The sequence below is a fragment of the Nicotiana attenuata genome, chromosome 3 (genome assembly GCF_001879085.1).
Source record: "Nicotiana attenuata strain UT chromosome 3, NIATTr2, whole genome shotgun sequence".
Lineage (NCBI taxonomy): Eukaryota > Viridiplantae > Streptophyta > Magnoliopsida > Solanales > Solanaceae > Nicotiana > Nicotiana attenuata.
In genome coordinates this window covers 67,117,728-67,140,778 of record NC_031991.1, presented here as the reverse complement: position 1 = coordinate 67,140,778, position 23,051 = coordinate 67,117,728, and the positions used below count along the sequence as shown (strand labels likewise).

At 35.7% G+C, this 23,051-nt stretch overlaps 4 protein-coding genes across 6 annotated transcripts; 2 read left to right on the top strand and 2 right to left on the bottom strand.

The window, feature by feature from the left end:
• LOC109223991 (mitochondrial dicarboxylate/tricarboxylate transporter DTC-like) lies at positions 399-5,231 on the top strand. The gene is made up of 6 exons (XM_019388513.1): positions 399-710; positions 1,470-1,553; positions 2,323-2,384; positions 3,479-3,840; positions 4,549-4,763; positions 4,854-5,231. Exons 1-6 carry the CDS (start codon positions 597-599, stop codon positions 4,908-4,910), a joined length of 894 nt encoding a protein of 297 aa, XP_019244058.1. The 5' UTR covers positions 399-596; the 3' UTR covers positions 4,911-5,231.
• LOC109223990 (GDSL esterase/lipase At1g09390-like) lies at positions 5,112-8,790 on the bottom strand. Its single transcript, XM_019388512.1, has 5 exons — positions 8,490-8,790; positions 7,551-7,736; positions 7,142-7,299; positions 6,586-6,856; positions 5,112-6,003 (listed from the first exon to the last, which is right to left on the bottom strand). The coding sequence occupies exons 1-5, from the start codon at positions 8,743-8,745 to the stop codon at positions 5,765-5,767; spliced, it is 1,110 nt and encodes a 369-aa protein (XP_019244057.1). The 5' UTR covers positions 8,746-8,790; the 3' UTR covers positions 5,112-5,764.
• On the bottom strand, positions 9,995-14,629 carry LOC109223989 (putative F-box protein At1g49610). Of its 2 annotated transcripts, none has more exons than XM_019388510.1 (4): positions 14,500-14,629; positions 12,753-13,748; positions 11,676-11,849; positions 9,995-10,674 (listed from the first exon to the last, which is right to left on the bottom strand). In XM_019388510.1, the coding sequence occupies exons 2-4, from the start codon at positions 13,620-13,622 to the stop codon at positions 10,360-10,362; spliced, it is 1,359 nt and encodes a 452-aa protein (XP_019244055.1). In that variant the 5' UTR covers positions 13,623-13,748; positions 14,500-14,629; the 3' UTR covers positions 9,995-10,359. The 2 variants fall into 2 exon arrangements, with proteins under 2 accessions (XP_019244055.1, XP_019244056.1); XM_019388511.1 differs by having other exon boundaries at positions 12,753-13,368.
• Positions 16,510-22,682, top strand: LOC109223988 (5'-adenylylsulfate reductase-like 5). 2 transcript variants are annotated; one of them, XM_019388509.1, is made up of 4 exons: positions 16,510-16,936; positions 19,491-19,672; positions 20,344-20,456; positions 21,861-22,682. In XM_019388509.1, exons 1-4 carry the CDS (start codon positions 16,784-16,786, stop codon positions 22,292-22,294), a joined length of 882 nt encoding a protein of 293 aa, XP_019244054.1. In that variant the 5' UTR covers positions 16,510-16,783; the 3' UTR covers positions 22,295-22,682. The 2 variants fall into 2 exon arrangements, with proteins under 2 accessions (XP_019244054.1, XP_019244053.1); XM_019388508.1 differs by having other exon boundaries at positions 20,332-20,456.

Here is a 23,051-nt window from a genome sequence, read left to right as displayed (position 1 = left end):
TTTGACTGGGCACGGAGTTTAAGAAAATAATGAAGACTTTTGGAATTTGTGGTCCTAAACAAGTCCAAATGGGGCCAGAGTATTTGTGTGGTTATAAAAGCTTCTCATTAAGGGTAAAGTTGTAAGTTTAAGCTAAATTGTTACCAAAGAGTTCATTCTTTGGAACGGACAAAAAAAGGAAATAGGTTCACATAAACTGAAACGGAGGGAGTAGTATATATCCCAACAATGAAAGTAGTACATGAACTGATGAAAGCAAAGAATCTAATTAAAAATCCCAAAAATAATAAATAAATATTACTACAATTTCTAAAAGTGTAATTTTCTCGAAATCAAGGGCCAAGAGTAGAGAGAATAAATTAAGGTCTAGTCACACTCACACACAAGCGTGATACCAGAGGCCACAAAGAGGGCTTGCTTTTGTTGGCTCGACGAGTGAGCTGATCTTTGCTGCTTACAACTGTGTATAAATAGCTAGCCCCCCTCTCCCTTCCTTTTCTCCTTTTTCTCTGTAAACCCTCATAGAGCTTCAGCCCCCCCATTTATTATTCTCTTTTTCTTTTTGAATCTGAAGGGAAAAGAGAACAGAAAAAAGAATGGGAGAGAAGCCAAAATCTGGAGGTGTTTGGCCCACTGTTAAGCCCTTTGTTAATGGAGGTGCTTCTGGTATGCTTGCCACCTGTGTTATTCAGCCCATCGATATGATCAAGGTATTGCCCCTTGAACCCACTTGCTTTTTTTAAATTGGTTATTACTGTTCTTGTTTGTAAAGATCCTGCCTTTTTGATGTTTTAGGGCGTTGTTTTGTTTTTAAGATGTGTTTGGTTAGTGGGTCAGGTTCAGATCTTGGCTCAAATGATTGTCATTTTGGGGTTTTTTTTCCTTTTTGTTTTGTATGTGATGTTTGGTTTTGATCTTATGGTGTATTTGGTGAATTCAGATCTTAGATCAAATGGGGATTATGCTACAATGTCTCATTTTACTTTTTCCAATTTAGAGTTGTTTTTGTAGTGAATGAACAAGATCTAGCCTTAAAAAGATTTGATCTTTACACTAGGAATTTCTTCCCATCTACCTAACCCTTGCTTTCAGAGTTATCCCGTACCTATGTAATCAGAGGCGGAGCCATGATTTGAAGTTTATGGGTTCGGTATTTTATTAAGTTAATAGGTTTTAAATTTTCTTAAGACAAATGTATGATTTATACCAAAGCTACTCAGTTCGACCGAACCCGTAGCCGAAAGGCTAGCTCCGCCTCTACCTATGTTGGTGCTTGTGGGAGGTAGCAGGTACCCGATGGTATAGTCTAGTTGCGCGCAAGCTGGCACGGACACCACCATTATAACAAAAACTGAATCTTTGGTTTTTTTATTCAATGCGAGATAAAGTTTGAATCTTGCAGTTTGTAATACTACTACTTAAATTTGATGGGATCTATTCTGATTTATGGTACTTTTTTATGATGGCAGGTGAGGATACAATTGGGTCAGGGATCAGCAGTTGATGTCACCAAGACCATGCTTAAAAATGAAGGCTTTGGTGCCTTTTACAAGGTTTGTTCCCCTGAGATTTATATTGGTTAACTCTGTCCTTGATTAATAATGTTGCACCATTTACTTTTTGATCTCTGACTGAATAATTCATTATTTTATCTTAGATCACAAGAAACAGATAGGTATTTTAATTCCCCACTAATAATGAGTATACCTGCTCTTTTAAACTTGGTGCTGAATGGGTTTGTAGTCCTTATATTATAGTATTCTCAAGAGACGACTGATAAATATTCCTAATGTTTCACCTTGGTTATGGCGTTATGCCTTACCGAATTAGCTACTTTTCTGGAGCTTATGGTATTTTAGCATTACCTTTTACTACCTCATATGATCTTGAAAGTTTAAATGCCTGAAAGGAACAATTTCTGAATTTTTTTTGTCAATCGATAGTACACCTGGAACATATCAGCAAGAGAACTAGATGCTGCTTTTCTCTAGAAATGAGCTGCTGAAAGTCTTTCTGTATTTAATACAAATGTTTTACGTCTTTCAATACCCATCTTTGGCGTAATGCGTAAGAGATACTCTGATTCCATTCAAACTTTTAATTGGTGAATGCTACAAGTGTAACATATCATGGATTAGACAGGTGCCGAGTAACATAAATTGGATTATATAAGGTGACTCCCAAATGCATTAACTTATCTGTTGTGGAACAGCTGATGGCCTGATGCACTTGTTTTATTTAATGCATAATTTTCTCTAACTTTTTTGTATTGTATGGTTTTTTGTGATTCCATGCCATCAATTATTTTATCGTCATATGCAGGGTTTGTCAGCTGGGCTTCTTAGGCAGGCAACCTATACAACAGCCAGGCTTGGGTCATTCAGGTGACTATTTGTCTAAATTTTGTCTTTTCTCCATTCATAATGTGCCGGATTTATTTAAGTTTTTAAGTACTTTTGATACTATTGATATACATCAAGGTTCATAATACTTCACAACCCTTAGGATTGCCTTCTATTGTTCTTTGATGCATCTAGGCTCATAGTTGTGACACATAATTGATCATACCCTCCCAATAGTATGTCTTATACATTACATACGAGTGCGTAATAAATTGGAGGTTTTCAAAGGATTTACTCTGGACACCACCATTATTCTGCGTGATACTTTTTGAGTCACACCTTCCTTCTCAGGTCTTTTTTCATTTTGCTTTTTTGAATCAAAGATACAGTCTGAACGAAGCATATTGAGGTGCTGTGCACATCTTACTGGAATTTCCGTTTAAAGAAGTTACTCTTTGGATATGTCAAGTGTCAATATAGGAATAAATTAATGAACAATGTGATCTTATTGATTTTCTGCAAGTCTTGCTTTTCATTTTTTTTTTTAAGATCTTGGGATTACGACGCTTCATTTTATCCTCTCCCCCTTCCCTCCACTTGGCTGCTAATTTTCTTGAAAGTTTTGTGGTTTGGTCTTATTTTGTAATTTTTTTGAGGTGGTTGTGCTTATTGGGTTTGCTCTGTTGTGCTTTTCTGGTGATTCTTGTTGCAAGGTCTGTGATATCACTGTTGGACCTCCATAGAGATGCAGGGTTTTGCAAAATTTTTATGTGTTTATAGAAATATTGAGCTAACACACCTTTTGAAAGAATTGGTGTCATAAAACTCAGCAGGTAGAAGAATAAGTGACACGTACAATTTTAGATAATACAGAGGCTTAATAACCTACTTCACCAAGCATGTTTGGAATGTCGATTCTAGTTACTTGCGTAATAAAATTAAGCTCAAATTTTTCTTTGGAGCAAAGAGGACCTAGCTAAAAGCACTATATTATTGGTGATATTGAGGATGATTTTATACAATAGCCCAACTTATTGCTGTTATGCTTTTTGCTTGATAAGATTCTTGCCTATATTCATCCAATAAAAGAAAAAACGACTTACTTTTCTGCCTTTCTTCTGGTTTTCTTGAAATAGAATTTTGACGAACAAGGCCATTGAGGCCAATGAAGGGAAGCCCTTGCCTCTGTACCAAAAGGCTTTATGTGGTCTTACTGCTGGAGCAATTGGTGCATGTTTTGGTAGTCCAGCAGATTTAGCCCTCATTCGTATGCAAGCTGATGCTACCTTGCCTTTAGCACAGAGACGCCATTACACAAATGCATTTCATGCACTCTCCCGTATTGTGGCTGATGAAGGAGTTCTAGCCCTCTGGAAAGGTGCTGGCCCCACAGTAGTAAGGGCAATGGCATTGAACATGGGAATGCTTGCCTCTTATGACCAGAGTGTGGAGTTCTGTAGGGACAACCTTGGCATGAGTGAGGCTGCTACAGTAGTAGGTAAGAGAAGTTCTCTTTTAATGCTTCTAAGGGTCCTGATTTTAGTCTCAAGTGCTCTGAGTTTCTTTAATGCCTTCGCTCAAGAAGCGTTTAAGCTCATTTTGTAATTTCAAGAGGGATCAAATAATGAATCTTGTCTTATAATAAAATCAGTAAACTTCTCTTTAGGGAATTTCACCCATCTTTTGCATATCCTGGTTAATCATTTTAGTTACTATCTGCTAGAAAATGCAGCATCTTTGGGCCTGGTTCCTTTCTTTGGTGCAATTGGTGCATTATGGCAAAAAACTGCTTGCTGAGAAATGCTTGATGTTAATCTCTACTTTGCTTCCTGCCTTTCTGCATTCAAGCTACTTGGTAGATTGAGGGAATTTGGGACTCTGGTAAAGCTGGTCAGTGTAACTATTAGATGGTATAAGCTATGCCTTTGAGGTGTCGCCAGTGAGTAGGGCAGGTCATTCTTCTGCTCCGGCTCTAGAATGTTCTCTAGGAAGTCATTTCTGCTGTGGCATTCAATAACATGGAAATAGTGCTTTGCAAAGTTTGTCTGGGATATTGTGTGTTCGAGTACATTTTTTTCTCTCGCTCTTCACATTGACTGTCTTGAACGTTAGTGTTCTCATTGGATGATGCAAAATTCAGTATCTCCCATGAGGCGCAGCGTTTCCCCTTCTTACAGATAGTACCTTTCTCTTTCCTAAAACACAGGAGCCAGCAGTGTTTCTGGATTCTTTGCTGCTGCTTGCAGTTTGCCATTTGATTATGTCAAGACTCAGATACAGAAAATGCAGCCAGATGCTGAAGGAAAGTTGCCTTACTCTGGTTCTTTCGATTGTGCCATGAAAACTTTGAAGGCAGGAGGACCCTTCAAATTTTACACCGGATTCCCAGTATATTGTGTTAGGATTGCCCCTCATGTTATGGTATGTTTCCCTATGTTTTTCCCAACTTCTGTTCTCCCAGATTTACGTCAGCTTTTACTAAATGTTTGCTTCATTCTTTTCCCTATGCAGATGACTTGGATTTTCCTTAACCAAATTCAGAAGGCAGAGAAGAAAATTGGATTGTGATTTGCTGCTAAACAATACATCCGCTCAAGTTGAGCTCTATTAGAATAACATCTTTGCATTGTTGTATTGGTACTTCTTTATCTATTTCTTTAGTTGCGCACCTTCAAAGTGAAAGGGTGCTTGAAGATTTTTGTGGTGATACATTGACTCGTGAAATTTAGGTTAGACATTTGGTCTTTTTTGATATTCCTACCTATTTAGTTTTGGGAGGACTGCTTTATCCAAATGGATGGGAAGATTCTTTTAGCTGAATAAGCTATGTACTTCAACAACTTTCTTGAAGTAGGTTTTATGGAGTTTTACACCAGTTTCGGCTTGTCATCTTTAGCTTAATTTTGGTTACCTATATTTGGCTGTTCTTAAATGGTTAAGTTTTTTTTGTTAGTATCCTCCTGGAATGAGCTATTGAGTATTGGAGTGAAGATGGATCCAAATGTAGCAAGAACAGAAAAATAGAGATTCATGTAGTTGTTCTCAAGTAGTTTGAGATGTAGTTGTCTATAGGTGTATATGCCTTTAGACCATAAGTATAGGTGTTCATGCCCCTATTTATCACATTATATATACAAAATCATGCCTCAAGAACCTGATATGCATGCATTATTTATAGATCTGATTGTATGTATTAGTGTATAGGTAGGCCATACATAAATTTTTCAATTCCTATAGGATCTTGTATTGAAGTTTTCCTAGTTTCCAGACTGGGGGAGATGGTTTAGTAGCTTTTCTTGACATTGAAATTACTGGGTTGGGTTTGCATATTATTGTTTTCGATACAGAACCTGAAAATAAACTTATTTACCAAACAAAACTGCATACAACTTCACTGATTGACAAAAGTCTTTAGTCCCATATCAAGGTGCAATATTGCAAAAACTATTGAACTTGAGTGGAGGTGTAGAGTAGTTTGATGAGAGTATTTTAGAGGCAACAGCTGCATTAGCTGCTTCTGTATAATGAGCACCATCCCAGCTAATGTACTTGGATCTATTCTCACATATTGTGTAATTTCCTTGCCCACATTTGTTGTTTGATTCAAAGTTATATGGTGGCCCTCCATATCCACAACATGCCATCAATGGATTCACAAACCCTACCAAAATAGACCCAATCACTTCTTAGTATTTACACTGTCAACAACAATCCAGTAAAATCCCATAAGTGGGGTCTAGGGAGGGTAAAGTGCACGCAGACCTTACCTCTACCCCGGAGGGGTAGAGAGGCTGTTTCCAAAAGACCCTCGGCTCAAGAAGATGAAAATAAACAATAGACAATAGATCAGTGACAACAACAGAAGCCAGAAAAATAAAATTAATATCAGCATCGTAAGAAATAGAAAATAAATATAAAAGCAATAACAATACCCAGTAATAATGCCATTAGTGTGGAAGCTACATAAACCACTAACAACCCAAGGCGAAACATTATCAGCCTAGCCTAGCCCCGCCCCCGGAAACAACGTAGAAAAACGTTCGACTCCCTCCTAACCTACAACACTTGGTATTTACACTAAACTAAGCAATTTATCCTTGAAGATAGCGATACACATGCAAGAAATCGATAAATATTTATCCACACTCAATATTTACACTAAACTAAGCAATTTAACCTTTGAAGGTGAAAACGGTGAATGCTTCATCATATTTTCCGAAAAATGAAAGAAAGGAACACTTACCATAATTAGAAGAATTGGCAATGAGGTCATACTTGATGGAGTAGACATCAACATATACAATGGTGATATTCTTCAATTCATCTCTTAGTGTTTCACAGAGAAGGTATAATTTGTCATTGAATATTTTTGCACCTTCATTTAGAGATCTTAGGCAACCATGCTCATCATAATCATCCTTATACTTGTTATATGTTGTAAGTGATTTAGGCAAGCACCCTATTGGCCCTGTATTATGTACCCAAAAATTCTTTCCACCTTCTTCATAAATTTCCTACAATTCAATATAGAAATTCAACAAATCCAGAAAAAAGGACAAGCAAAAAGAGCAAAAGTATACAAATTTAGAAAGAAAAAAGAAAAAACTATAGAAAGAAGAAACATAAAAAGGAAGAGGACTATAAGTACAATAACAACAACGACCCAGTAAAATCCCATAAATGGGATCTGGGGAGGGTAGTGTGTATGCAGACCTTAGCCCTACTCCGAAAGAGTAGGGAGGCTGTTTCCGAAAGATTATCGGCAAAAAGGACGAGAAGAGGACTATAAGTATGGTTACCTTTATTGCATTTTCAATTTCATAAATGAAATCAGGAATTTTTAGGATAGCTTTTTCATATGAGAGACCACCAAATACTCCATCCAAATCATTTTGTCCAATATCAATTGTGTAGAGGGCATTCCTTAAATCTTCATCTCCTAGCAAATTTCCATTACCTAAAAGATAGAAAAAATAATATTCCTTTTTAAGAATTTGAGTAATAGTGAAAGTGATAAAAGTTGTTATCTTGCCTTCGAGCCTTTGATCACTAAGTTTTAAACCATACGCTAGTAACCCTCGAGATTTCTAGATTTTCTGATTATAAAAAAAATTGTCTTTAATTCCTTTTTTCCTTTCGGCTCGAAAATGTCAATATTTTTTAATAGGAGTGGTTGACTTTTTAGTATGGTTATAATTTAATATATACCTTTGTCAAATAACTCAAGAGAAAGAGAACGAAACCGATGGAACTGGGCAATTTGGATCTTCAAATTAAAAGAATCTGAGGCTGGAAGAGTTTTAGAACCAGCAATAGCAAAATTAACTCCGTTTGTAAAGTTTTTCCCCATTGACTCCATAAATGGAGTTAAATAACCATTTTTCACACTTTCGCCTGCAATGAATAAAATAAAATTAAACAAACAAATAAATAAATAAACAAAAAGATGAACATGAGCCTTGAAAATGGATGAATTAATGATATTTGTGCTTACTTAACAAAAAAAATAAAACAACAGTCAATAGCGAAGTCAGGAATTTTCTCAAAAGTGTTCAAACTTAAAAGAAGTAAAAACAAATGCAGTGTAAAAAATACTTTCGTATATAAAGAAATGTCATCGACACACTTCGTTAAAATCTTTTCAACATATATGTAAATGGTATCTTTAAGAAAAAAAAAACAAAAACAAATGTATATGCAAAGACGTATACCATAGAAAAAAACAACAACAACGACCCAGTGAAATCTCATTAGTGGAGTCTGGGGAGTAGTGTATGCAGACGACCTCTACCCCGAGGGAGTAGAGAAGCTGTTTCCGAAAGACTCTCAGCTCAAGAAGGCGAAAAGAGACAATATCAGTACCACCAACAGAAACCACAAGGAAAATAACATCATGAAAACCAGAAAATAGATGCAAAGCAAAAGCGATAGTCATTACATAGACCCGGCAATATGTAAAATGAAAGAGTAGTAAGATACAACATTGTCACTAGCTAACTTAGACAAAAACTCTATCAGACTAGCCTCACAAAGGGGCAAATTCAAACGCTTATAACCCAAATTGTGATAATAAATTGACACTATTTGTTTATGAAAAATTCTGTGCACGCCATTGCGAGGTAATATTAAAGTTTAAACCTAACTTACATAGAAAATCAATGACTAATTTGCCATCACACATTCGACCAGCTAAATCATGATTGATGGTGTGCTTTATTGGAAGCTGTCCGATCATTCCACGTATTATAACGTAGCCACCAGTATCAGAATTGGAGTCACCAAAATTGATAATTACTAGATTTCCATTACACTGTGAATCAACAGATAGAGGAAAGAAAAGACCAATAATAAGGGAAATTATAAAAGATAGAAGATAAAACATTCTCTCCTTCAAATCCATCATTTTGCTTCTTCATCTTTGATCAAACATCTTTTGTTTAAACTTTACTTATAATTTAGAATATATGGTAAGTGATAATTTATTTCAAAATATTTCAATATATGGAATTACTTGAATGATAGAGACGGAATCAGAAATTAAATATTTTTGAAAGAAAAAAATAGGTAGTTTGAGAAAACGAAATTTTATACCAGCTTGTTTTTTTTGGCCTTCAATTGAGCTATATTTTAGTTAGAAAAAAAAAATGAAGAAGCTATCTTTTAGGAAAAAAATTGTAAGAACTAGCTATGTTTAGGTTGATTTCTCTTGATAGTGGAAAAAGGAAGAACTATTTTGACCCCTTTAAAAAAAATATAAGAAGAATTTTATGACCAGTTATAGCATAAATGTGATGGATTAATTGGTAATTAGATAAACAAAAAAAGATTTATGTATACATAGGGGTCGTCTGTATTCTGTAACTGTTAAGACAGAAACCAACAGATTAGTAGAGTACCATTAATTAGCTTGTTAAATATTTGTTGAACCAAAATAAAACGGAAGATAATCGCACTATAATACCGTTAGAAAACCCAACAAATTTCATGTCATTTATTCATGAAATTAAACATAAATAATAAATGAAGAAACTGAAAAGAGAAGAAACAATTAAAACTGAAAATATATTCAATGCAAAATAACTCCAAAGCCCCAAAAAGATTTACAATAAAAAAAAATAGAAAGACAAGAATTCATTACCCTTCAAATAATAAACACATATTAAATTCTAGAAAGCTTCTATAAGGACTACTCGAACCTCAAGTACTACATAACTTATGAGGCGGGAATTGCCCAATACCATATAAGGAGACAAACAGTCCGCATCCCTACGGACATGAGAACTCTGAGTAGTGGACTTACCAGAGAGGTAGCAAGAATAAAAGTCATTTTATAACAAGGTGGGAAATCGAACCCTCACCAACAAGGTGAAAGTTTGAGTTGCTAATCAACTAAACTACTAAGACTACCCTAACAATTGTTTTTCACTAATCTTATGTATAATAACTTAATCCACCTACCCCCCCCCCCCCCCCCTCTTCATCTTTTTCAACCAACAAAAAAAAAAAATCAGCATAACAAAAGAAGGGGCTATTGGAATTACCAAGGGAGAATCACACGATTTAAAGACTTAACCACAAGCCTAAGGGGATATATACTCAAGTATTAACTTGAGGCAACAGAATATATAATATCCAGGAGACAAGAAGCATCATAGCAATATCGGTGGCGGAGCCAAGATTTTCATTAAGGGGAGTCAAAACATACAGAAATAAACTCACCAACAAGTCAAGGGGTATCAATATATATAGTATATATACATATCTTAAAAGAAATTACCCAGCTACACTATAATTTTCCGACAAAGGGGTGTCGCTTCCCTTGGGTGCATGTGGCTCCGCCACTGAGCAATATTACAACAACAAGAGACATTTACCTTCACAAAATGCATTAGTTCATTTTAGAAAAAACGTGTTTGAACTATTCAAGATGTCTGACACCCCACAAAAATCAAACATAATCCATGCAGCTTCGGAACAAGCTGATGAGTTATTGAAATTACAAAATGACTTGATGTCATCAGTTGAGGAGCGTAACAACTGCTCGGGAAGAAGCCCTAGGCAGACTTAGTAATATTTGGGCAACTTTTAGCAAGTAGTCTGGTGAATTTGTATCTACCCTTTTCGCTATGATTACAACATTCTCTAGTACCTTCCCGTTCTTCAAAATGAACTCCAGAAATGGAAACACGGAGGTTTTTGCCACAAACTGGGTAATCTTGACTGTCTTCAAATGGTGCAGCAAACATTTAACGTGCTTCGCTTGTGACGCTAAGTAGTTTGCGCCATTAGAATTGTAGAAATTTTTTGAATCTGCTAGCCCCGCGCCTTTTGGCTAGAAAAAATTTCCAAGATAAGGTTTGCTTACATTTAGATAGAAGCAGAAATGAATAATACAAATGATCTCCACAAGCCAGTACAGGATCAGATATAACGGATATTTTTGTTTATGTTTTTATTTTCTTTTGATAAGGAGGATCAGATCAATGGATGTATGTCAATGAAAGCATTTTCTACTTCTCTGGCAATGTAATGAATGCGGTGTTTAGTTTATTAACTGAAGCTAAATTTCCATAACCAGTTCATCGCGAAGATACTGTTGGAAATAGTAAACTTAAATGTTAACAGTATGAACAAGTGCTAGGTTTATTTGTATTTTGAGTTTTTCTAGCTGTTTAAGTCTAATATATATGTTCTGAAAGTTATAATTGAAGTGTGTGTCCTTTGAGTTGAGTTATCCTAGATGGTTCATGTAACTAGAAGTATAAAGTAGCTACACATATGTGAGTCTAGTGTGTTTTTTTTTAAATGTAAAATGGAACTTCTCCTAATGTTATTAGAGTGCTTATCTCCTTATTCGATTCTCTTTGAACCTTATAAAATTTTATCCTTTGAATTGTATTATTCTCTTCTTCCAATCACACAAAGTGTCAGCAAGAACGCAGTTTAAAATCCAGAATGCTTCTTGGAGTGATGAATCAGGTTTTAAGGGAGTGTTTGATGAATAAACTAGATTCATCCCAAGCATATAAATTTTCTTAGTTCATGTATTACGATATTAATGTAAGAATGCATGTATGATTCTTATGTATTTGGGAGAAAGAGGAAATATAGAATAAACTATGAACATGTTAGAAGAATACCTATAAAAACCTACATACTAAATTTTTTTGGTGTCTAAGTCGAGAGAAGAAATAGCACTATGCTTTCCTCCACTTGTCTTCAAGAGAATTAGTTTGACTGAAAGTGCTCTTTCTCCACAAATTTCTAGTAAATACTCTGGGCAGAATATGTCAGATAAGAAATAGAGATCAAGAAAGTTTAGGAAATATGTACCTCTTCATAGGGTACATATTGCATGTCTATTATTAGCATCTGCAGAGCTGGTGAACCTTTAAGCAGGTTAACTGTTCCAAAAAGATCATCTTCCTTCATATGTATACTTAATGTGACACATTTGTGAGTTGAAATCTGAGAAGGAATGCGTTTCTTCTCCCTTAGCGCTAGAACCTTGTATCGTCAAATTCACCGAATCCAGAGGGAAAAAGTAGATATTTCAGTACCCGCTAGGACAAGCGTGCCCGATCAGAATTTCATGAAAAACAAATTGTATAATGTGTAGTTATGGGGAAGTTGTAATATAAAAACACACTGCCAAGCCGTTAACTTCTTAAACCTAGTCACATACTAGATCATAATAAAACATGATAAACTTAAGATAAAGATGAAAGGAGGTGAGCAATGTGCTGAATCATACTTACTTTGAAATGATTTTTACTTCCTCTAAGATGTCTCCATCTTTAGGCATTCAATTACTGTGCTGAAAATTTGGTCATTTTAGATATCTGGAGAATTTTTGCCATTGGAGAGCTTAAGAGATTTCTTCTCAATAGATTCTGATCTAAGTAAACCTAGGAATTAGTTTTTTTTTTAGTTAGATTTTGTTTACAAATATTATGTGGCTGAAGAATTCAGGTGAGCCAGTAACAGTTCAATTTCCTTGTGAGCTTCGGAAATTGTACTTACAGTTGCATTTGGAAGGAATATTGTTTGTTTACAAAGAAAAATTAGAATAATACTTGTGTCTTGAAGTTATTAGCTTTTAGAAAGTAACCTAATGCTAAAAATTCGGAGGATTGTAAGGAAGATCTCTCTAATGTGCTTGTTTGAACATCAGGATTCGACCAATGTGCTTTGTGTATATAGAGGCATGCCGAGAAAGCAAAGCTAACCAGAGAAGAGAGGACTAAAGCTAGCAATTTTAACAATTACTTCACTCTGCTCCAAAGGTCAAGACACCTACCCCATAACGACACGCGCGCACACACACAAAAAAAACAAAGAAAAGAGAGAGACTCTTAAAGGTAGGCAAAGAGAAAGACCAGATACAGATAACTTGTTTCGAAAACTAACCTCAACGCACCAAGCACCCAAAGTTAAGTTCTCAACATGTTTAAGGCTCCTAACTAGCTCCATTAGGTTATCCTGCTGCCCTTTTAAGTTCTTCTTTTCACCATTAAAACCAGTGTGTGGACGAAGATTGAGGGTGGCATTAACAACGGACTGCACATTCATCAAAATACACTTCCTATAAAGAGATCCTGATAGGCGCAGGGTCTGAACATTGGGGGCTGAAATTTTCATGATGGGACCATATTCAAACTCAACTGACTCAGACTCACGTACAATCAGTGTTCTTAAAGAAGAAGAATCAATATTCAGATCATCATAGCCACAGCAAGAATCCAACTCAAGGAATTCCAGTTTTGGAGCACCCACCATAATCTTATGAACATCTTGATCCCCCAACACCGAGAACCGGAGGGTTAACTTTGCCAACAAGTTCCAACTTATTTGCACATCACGTATAAACTTGCAACTCCACAAATTCAATGTCTTGAATGAAGAATTGCGATACACACACCGAGGTGGGCACCAGTAGCAACAGTCTTGATTAAATTCTAAGAAGAGCTCTTCTATATTACTCTTTACAGCATACAGAATCCATCCCTCATAATCTTTAGGATAACTGGCATTTAAAAAGAGACCAATTTTAAGTCTTCTGATCTTAGAAGTGCCACGAGAAAGCAAGGTCCGATTCACAAAGTCCACATAATTCTGATAGGGATAGAAATCATCATAACTAAAATCAAGATTTGGGACAATTGACCACAGGTGTCGCCATCGTTTGGAGAGAATGGCTGTTCTGACAACATCTCTCATGTTCACGAATGAGAGGATGTGAACCAGTATCAGTTCAGGCAGCTCACTAAGTCGATCCATAGGGGAAAGGAATCAACTTCGAGGACAAGCTCACTGATTTGGCAATAATCCAGAACTCAGTTCCTGTTCACTGCATATAGTTATCTCAGTTGCTTCAGGAATAGGGTCAAAGGGTGACTTTATTCACTGAAGGATGAGATTTTTTCCCAGGATTGATAAAAGGAGAAAGTCATTAATCTTTATCAACAACCAACAACAACAACAACAACCACCCAATATAATCCCACTAGTAGGGTCTGGGGAGGGTAGTGTGTGCGCAGACCTTACCCCTACTCTAGGGTAGAGAGGCTGTTTCCGATAGACCCTCGGCTCCCTCCCTCCAAGAACTCCCCACCTTGAACTCACAACCTTTTGGTTGGAAGTGGAGGGTGCTCACCACTAGAGCAACCCACTCTTGTCAATCTTTATCATCAACCCAAAAAGGAAAATCAACGGTGATTACAGCATACTAGTAAGAGATAAATCCCATCATATTCAGCTAGAATCAAACAAATTTCGAGCTATGAACATAATCTTTTTATTTTTTAATGGTAAATTAGCTTTGAACATAATCTTAATACACCAAAGCTCAAAGACATCAAACTACAGTATAAGTTAGCAACATTCAAGAATCTGCAACTCCAAAAAGACAATATATCCTTCTCAAAAAAAAAAAAAGACAATATGAATGGATCAATATAAGCTAGCAGGCCTTTTTCTTAAGGCTTGAAATTCTTGAAAAAGCATATGAAAACCAAATCTAAAGCAGTGGAAATTTTGATGTTGAGGTCTTAAAGGCATGCAAGAAAAACCACTGCGCAATGATCTAAGCCCCTTTACATGAACAGAAAATCCAAATAAAAATACAACAAAAAAAATCAAAGATCAGAAGAAATACCATATAGCTACTGTAGTCATCAGAAGAATGACAAAACGAGGAAAGGGAAAAGAATCATTTATTTATTTATTTATTTCTTCTTTTTCTCCCAAGCGTGGAGAAGAATTGGAATAATGGCCAGCATGGAAATAAATTTTCTACGTATTTATATATTTTTTATAGATTAGTTGGTTGGGTTTGGTATAGTCTTTTGTTAAATTGTCAAAATTGGTCAATTTATTCAACTCTTTTATGTTCCATCTACCCCCAAGAAGAAGTGCATTATTAGGGCTCGTTTGGTACGAGGTATAAGAGATAATTAATTTTAATATTAAATTTAAGATGATCTAATTCTATATTTGGTTGGAATAAAATTATAGTATAACTAATTAAGGGTTAACTTGTTCCCAACAAAACAATCCTTTGCTATTTCAATAAACAAAGCGATAATTTCACATAAATACAACTCATACACCTGACTTGCAACATAATAGCCTAGATACCACTTTGCAAATCTATAGCCCAAAAATATAGGCTAATTCCCGAAAGACAGCTTATTTCACACAATCAACTACGGTTATTGCTCCCTCTTTATACAACCAGTTATTTTCATACACTATTATGTGTAATTGCTGAAGCAATGCAACGGGATAAAAGAAAAATAAAAACTTGGTAAATGAATTGTAGAATCCCTCCAACGCGTACAAATCTTTTTTATACAGCACATACACGGAAAAAAAGAGAGAAGGAAGTGTCAAACTTCCGTAGAGGCCTCTTACACACTAACAATGTATATACATCCTTATAAACTGAAAAGAAAATATAATTATACAACATTATACACAAATATACACATTTATACACAATTATACAATACTGTATAACTTGTATAAACATGTATAATAGTGTATAAGAGGTGTTTGTATATTCATATACACTATTATACAGTGTTTATACAAACTGCTACATAGTTATGATTTTTATCCAAGCCTCGAGTTGTAGTAGAAGGTATTGGATGATTCAACTCGTCTATAGGTTAGCAATTTTGCGCCAACGATTCGGAATTCAACGCACAAATACAATACACCCAATTTCAGATTCGAGACTTCAAGGAGGACAACACACATATCACGGGAATCAATAACTTGCGATGAGCCAAGATGGTCAACAAGCTTAAGAACAAGCAAGTCTGGAGCTTTCTGTTTCATCGTGTTGAAGATTGATTTAGCTTCCGATCTTTTCTCCTCGGAGCTCGACCAGACATTAGAAATTAAGGTTATTCTTCTGCTTGTCACCATAGACGACAGAGTAGGAGCCCGAGCCTTCTTCGAGCCATTGATGGCAGAACTGCGTAGGGGGGTAGGGGAGGGGGAATAGCGGTGGATAGGTTAAGAGATGATGAGGGATCTATGTGTGTTGGAAAGAAAGAAGCTAGAGGCGGTGAGAGACAATTTGGTGTGCTAGGAATGAAGAAAGAAGAAAATAATAAAAACCTTAAAAGTGTGTCTTTAATAATGGGTAAAGGCTGAAAAGTTTCTTTCAAGTTATGTACAATATGTGTTAAATAGGGTAAGAGCTTCAAATCTGGACGATTTTCGGTTGGGCTGCTATGCCAAGTGACAAGAGGTGTAATTCTTTCCTATAATTATGATTCTTCAAAATATAAGAATTGTGATTTAGAATTTATCTAATTCTTAAATATTAAAATAATAATAAACTGCAAGTGTGTCAACATTTGTGCTCTTAACCTTTTTATCGTTTGGGATGAATAGAATATAATTAAATATCACAAAAATATTCTGTAGCTTAATATAACATTTATTACATTTTTTCAAAAAATATTATTCAAACTCGTGAGTCGAGACACTATGTTTTGAATGGTAGATGGTGGAAAACTAGATAACCACAAAAAAGAAGAAGTAATTTCTTCATATTTTATAAAAAATAAGAAGATATTTTAATATTTACTTTTCAAGATTACAAATCAAATAGGCCTTATTAAAGTATATCGAAAAATAGAAAAGCCAAATTAGTTTTAAATCAAAAATCGTACGAAGACGAAAAAGTTGCTGAGAGAGAGAGAGAGTTTTAGAAGAAAAGCTGGTTTGACAGAACATTGACACTAAACATACAAAAAATATAAAAGGAAAAAAGAAGGCGACTTTATCATCCAAAATTTCAAGATTTTCTTAAAGAGAGGCTAAGAGGGAAGAATTTTCTTTTTGTATTTAATATTTAGGGAATTTTATTTGGGTTTCTTTTTATAGGAGAAAATCAGAAAGTAGTTAGTATTGTTGTTTGTAGGATGATGGTGTCGATGAGATACATAGTAGTATTGTGTTATGTATTTTCAGCTTTTGGATACGTATTTTCATCGTATAATACGAATACGTTTTTGTACGATCTGAGGTCTCAATGCCCTCTTCGGATCTCCTTTCCACCTCCTTTGCTTGTTGAGGTAATTTAATTTCTTTATCTCTTTTTTTTTTCTGGGGATTTTTTGTTTATTTGGTTTCAGTATATATCTGGTATTTTTGTATTGGGGTTTTGTTGATTAATTGAAATGGGTTGAATTTTTCAAAAATTTTGCTGTTTGGTTTTGCTAAAGATTTCATTTTTTTGAAGTGGTTTTCTTATTTTGGTGATTCTTAGGGGTTTGAAGTTGTTATAAGATTTGTGAGAATCTTTGCTGGGTTTTTTTCCCCTTGATTAATTGGGTTTATTTATCAATAGCCAATCATGGTCTTGTGACTTGTGATTAAGTAATTTTTCATTGAGTTGCTTCTGTTTTTGATGATTTTCATTATTTTTGCTTTAAAAGATTGGATTTTTAAAGTTAATTTGGGGTTTGAGATTATCTTATGATTCAATAGATAAGGTATTGGGGAAAATACTGCAGCTTATTTCTGCAGATTTTTCAAGTCACGGTAACGTGGAGATACTTGTATTTAGATGTGTTATCACCTTTTTGTTCAAGGGCAGTTTTATAAGTCCCTTGTTGCATCGTAGCTCATTTTAAGTACTTTCAATAGCTAATAATGGTTTAGTTTTGCTTACTCATGGAGTTGCAGCTGATTGTTTAGGAGATCTTTTGAAAAATATGAATTTTTGTAATGTTTAATTGCTGTAGACGTTGAAAAGATTACTTAAGTCACCGGTGATATGGAAATTCTATCATTAAGCATTGAACGTTCCTGTTTCAGGGTCCTCTTTGTAACTCCTTGTTGCAGCATAGCTGATCATTTGAGCGTAATTTAGATGTAAAAAACTAAAGATTTTCTTTGAATTAAGAAATTACAAAAGAACTATTGTTTTTTATTGATTATTGGAGAAACAGATCAAAGTAATCTGGAGTATTAAGCTGTATTGGTAGTCCCCCCAACTTGTTTGAGACTGAGGTGTACTGGTGTAGTTGTTATTGTTGTTGTTGATAGCCTCCCCATCCTTGCAGAGGCACCCATGAGTAGGATACTGTTTGATGGAATGACATTTACTTTGTTTTTGAAGATTTTCTGTTTGGAAATTGTATTTCATGTCTCGAGAGTAAACAGTGAAGTGTAAATAGTGCGTTTAGAGATATTGATTTTTGGATATTTTATCATGTGTATATGTAGTAGATAAAAAAGATGTGTAAGTGGTATCAACAGCCTCCCCTCCTCCCCTGGAGAAGCCTGTGAGTTGGAAAAGCATTATGTGATTAATTTTGTTCTGAAGCTGTGCCAAGCGTTTGCAAAGTGTATTCTATTGTTTCAAGAGTAGATAATGAAGTGTGCATAGAGAGGGAAACTTGGGTTCGAAGAGTGTTAGGTGGACGGGACAATTTTAGGCTCAGACTGCGGTTCATGTATTCGCCTTTAGGATGAGTGCTCATATGGACATCCGCTACTAATAATTATTTTCTTTTATCAGCAAACATCCGTTGATAATGATTTGACTGATTGTGAAACATTAATTGTGGCATTTTATCTTGGCTGCAATCAGAATGTGGCGTTATTTCCACTCTAGGTGAATATTATACTGTTTTTCAACAGTATTAGGGAAGGGGGAATCCACAAGAATAAGTTTCTATTTAACCTCCTCTGGCTCCAGCACTTCTCTTGTCCTAGTAAATCCTTACTTAGTATGCAGGTTAAAGCAAGGTACTTATATTACAACTTCCTACAAGCTAAAGATGGCAAGAGCTTGGTTTGAAGGGTGACAATAGCATGTATAAGAGCCGAAATAGAATTAGGAAAAGAACTGGCTTTCAGGTAAGTGAATGAATAAGTGGTCATCAAGTGGTTAATGAACGGAGTAGTTGGTCGTCAAGCTCTATTATGCTGAATGGATGTTTACCTAACTTGCGGTTGGGGCTTCAAATGGTTTTGTAATGTTGGGATCATCTTTGAAAAATAGATTATTCAACTGATAATGTGGGTTCTCTAGATGATGATGTATCAAATAAATGTCCATCAGTGTGCGATTGTTTGTGTCTCAGCAATATATATCACTTTGGTTCTGGGATTGCTCCTTTTTTTAGGGCTTGTTATGTGTTGAATGCAACAGGCTTATTCTCTCTTTGATGTGAAAGGTTTTTTATTCATAAGTTGTTTTCGAAATTTAGCTTTTACCTCCATAGCCGGTCTTTTGATTTCTCCTGGATACTTGTGAGGAATGTTTATTCTTTTCTTGCATTAATTCATCTCCAGCCTGAAGTGTGTGCAACCTTGTTATGCAGTTTGTGCTGAATGGATGGATCTCATTTAGATCTCCTTTTACAGTTTCCCAAAGTTTACATTTGTTATATTATCATTTTCTTTCCATTTGTTCCTTGGGGCAGGAGCTGGGTTGTGTTTTCTTTTCTTTTTCTTTTATGGTGTAGGAGAGGGAATTGTGGACCTAATTTCTCATAAATAACTTAATAATTCTTCACATAAACTACGTTCTTCTTTTTAACTATGGCATGCATCTTAATATAGTTATTTTTCTTTTTATCCTGATTTTTGTGCCTTTATTCAATCTCCTCACAAAAGACGGATGGAGAATCACTTGACAAGGCTCTAGGGTCCAGTCAGAAAGATGATGTTACTGCTATTTTGTTCTACGCCTCGTGGTGTCCTTTCTCAACAGATGTTAAATCAAAGTTTGGTGCTCTGAGTTCCATGTTCCCGCGAATCAGACATGTGATGGTTGAGCAATCAAAAGCCATGCCTAGGTGGGTTCAATTTTTGCTACATTATTATCTTTTCTAAGTATGTTAAAGCCGTGCCATCTCTATTAGCATTTTGCTCCACCATTAGAGCTTGTGCAATACAGCAGTAACTGCTCACAAGGTGCCATTAAAATTTATGGCAACTGCTGATCCCTGACTCGCCTTTATGCCCTTTTTAAGAATACTTAATCAGTGCTGGATATTAAATTAAACAATGAAATAGTTGAAAAAGTGCTGAAAGCATGCCATCTATGACTGATACCGGCAGTTCATTTAAGGGTCTGTACCTGGGATGTCGTCCCAACTCTACCTATTTGTTTTCAGAATGTGCATGTACTGCATGGAAATTTGTCTAGGAAAAGTATGAGATTGAAACTATCAGATAAATATACCTTATCCAAAAAAATAATATCAGATGAATATTTCCCTGAGCAACCTAGTGACAGAAGCCTTTGTGAGTCCTTACCTACATATGCTTTCAATTAAATAAGTACTATTATGTGCATCAATAATAAGGCCTCTGTGCTACATCATAATGTTTCCCCAAGAAAAGGAAAATTGATAAAAGTATTTAGCATTTTCCTCTATCCCAAGCTTCTCTGCTCTCTTTCAGCTGTTAGTTCCTTACAATTTTAATCACGTGTCTTGCCTCTCACCTGCAGTGTCTTCTCCAGATATGGAGTTCACAGCTTTCCAGCAATATTGATTGTGAATCAGACAATGAGAGTGCGGTATCATGGCCGGAAAGATCTTCACTCTCTTGTGAACTTCTACAAGAGGACTACAGGTGACCTTTCCAATTGCTTGCCTATATTCTCCTTTTGCCTGCTCTTGGGTGGCATAATAGTAAGAGTTCATCCTTACTGTTTGGAGGAGTGAGCATTTTTCAGCAATTAGGTCAATGGGCTTTGATTATTGTGGTGGAATGGTTTTAGCTTTTCAATTTCATTATATTTGGTTTTCAGCCTGGTGCCATTTTTTTTAAGGAAAAGATTGAGCGGATCGGCCAAAGAAAACTGAATTCTGACTCTAAAATGTTTTACACTTAGCCTATGCTCATCGCTTAAGCCAATTAGTATTTGCAATGTGTGAGGATCTTTCTTAACTTGTTACTTGTGTTTGGTTAACTACCTTACTGACTTGGGGTTCTTTATTTTAAGTGGCATGCCTACACCCTGTATACACACACTATATTTATATACATAAAAGTTTCTAGCCTTTCGATAAAGCCCCTTGCTCTACTGAATATAGTTAATTCAGGCCGAACAATAACAAGAGGCCCGGATCCAGCTGAAAAACGGAATGGAATACTCTAAAATGCATCCTAGCTTACCTTATTATTAGAGAAAGGGGAAGGGCTTTTTCTATTTTGGCGAGCAAGGGTTCTCCCCTATGGCTTTCCTGACTTCAGCACTTTTGGCAAAATTCAATGTTGAAGCAAAGTGCCATACATTTATGCTGAAGCACAACCACACCACTTAGCATTTAGATTTGGTCCCAAAGCTGAAGAGCCCACAACCAAAAACTTAAGTAGAATCTGAATAGTATTGGGCTTTACATTTTTATTCCCCTTTTCTGTTTCATTTTACTTTTGCATTTCTTTTTCCAAAATTAACATGAACATGTGATATGTAATTAGGTAAAAGTAATCAACTGGCTGTAGCTTGTAGGCATCTGGAGGATCAACCTTTAAGATACTGGAGAACTAGATGAGCTAAACATTAGCTGCTAAGCTGACTGTAGATTAGCAAAGGGCATGCCTGCAATTATTTGTCGCATGTTTACATAATAGAAAGAACAAGAATTAAGTTAGTTTAAAATAAGTCAGCAAAGACCAAGTATATATCCACATCCCAATCAAACTGATGCATAGAAGTGAGATTTTGTATCCTGGGAGTTTCACATATGGACATTCCTTAATATGAGACTGCTGAAATGCCAAGAAAATTCGCTGTAGCTTGTCGAATGAACACCAGTAAGGGCCCACCTCCCCCAAAAAATGATTGCTTTATTTAGTGAAGTCAAAAAATTTGAAGTGCTACTTGGCATATATACAGGGTTTAACCGTGCAGCCATATACTATACAAGTAATAGAAATACTTATTTTTATGGCATGCAACAAATCAGTGCTTTACACTTTCTCATTTTCAACTTAATGGTATTGAATTCACACATTTATGCTTGTTTTCAGGGCTTGATCCTGTGACAGAAGTGACTGAACATCAAATTACTTATAAGACAGATGGTCACAAAGCTTTTCAGCAATGGAAAGGGTCCTCTTTAAGGGAATTGCTCTCGAGTGAACCTTACCTTGTACTGTCGGTTGCATTCCTATTTTTTAGGGCGTCCCTTTATTTCTTCCCTGGGTTGGTAGCTCATGTAGTAGCAATGTGGGTTGCATATATTCCTCATCTAAACATTGGAATCTTTGGAGAGTCAAGGCAGCTTTTGGGGCGCGTTTTCCACGTGATTGACCTCAAGAGGGCTTGGAGCAAGCTAAAGCTGAGCAAAACAAGAAACTTTCATAAAGGTGCTAGGAATGCTCGAGTTTGGGCTTCGTCTTTGGCATCTGTTTCGCTGGGAGAGACGTCATCAGCAAGAGTGTCCTCCTCAGGAGACTCGTAAGCTACTACTCGTCATCTCTTGGATCGGATTATCACTAAAGCAAAGAACTTAGATCTCAGAATCTGGCTTCTACAGCAATTAGAGTGGCTTTCTTCATTCCCTTTTATTTCTTCCCCTTTGGGTTAGTTGCTACGGCCCCATGTTGTATCTTATCTTTTTCAGAAAGTTTTTCAAATACGCAGGTAACCGAAGCTCTTGTGCTTTAGAGTTTAGATGGAAACATGACAACAATCTTGTAAATTTTGAGAACAGAGGGTTTCTATGTATATTATTACATGAGGGAGACTTGTAACACTGCATGAATTTGTCTGTGATGGTTTATTGTCATTAACAAAAGGCGTTGACTATTGAGGGGAGGATGCTCTTCATTAAGAACATCTGTTTTCTGTGATGGTTTATTGTCGTTAACTTGGAGTTTAATTGGCATTAGTAAAACAAAGTAAATTATTTGCATCATTCATCTTTCGGCTTCAAAGTACAAGTGTGCATCGGTCGGGTTGGTTCGGTTGTGAATGTTATCGGTTCGACATATCGATTATCGGTTTATAAACATGCTAAATCGATAATTGAACCGATAAGATATAGGTTATCGGGTATCGGTAATATCCAAAAATTTTCATGTTTTTTTTATAGAAATTGTGATCATACTGTTAAGAGAAAGGAACTGAATTTTTGCTCATAAGAAAGATGGATTAAATTTCAACTTTAAAAAAGAACACTTTCTTGCATTTGAAAATCCCAACGAATGATCTCAATT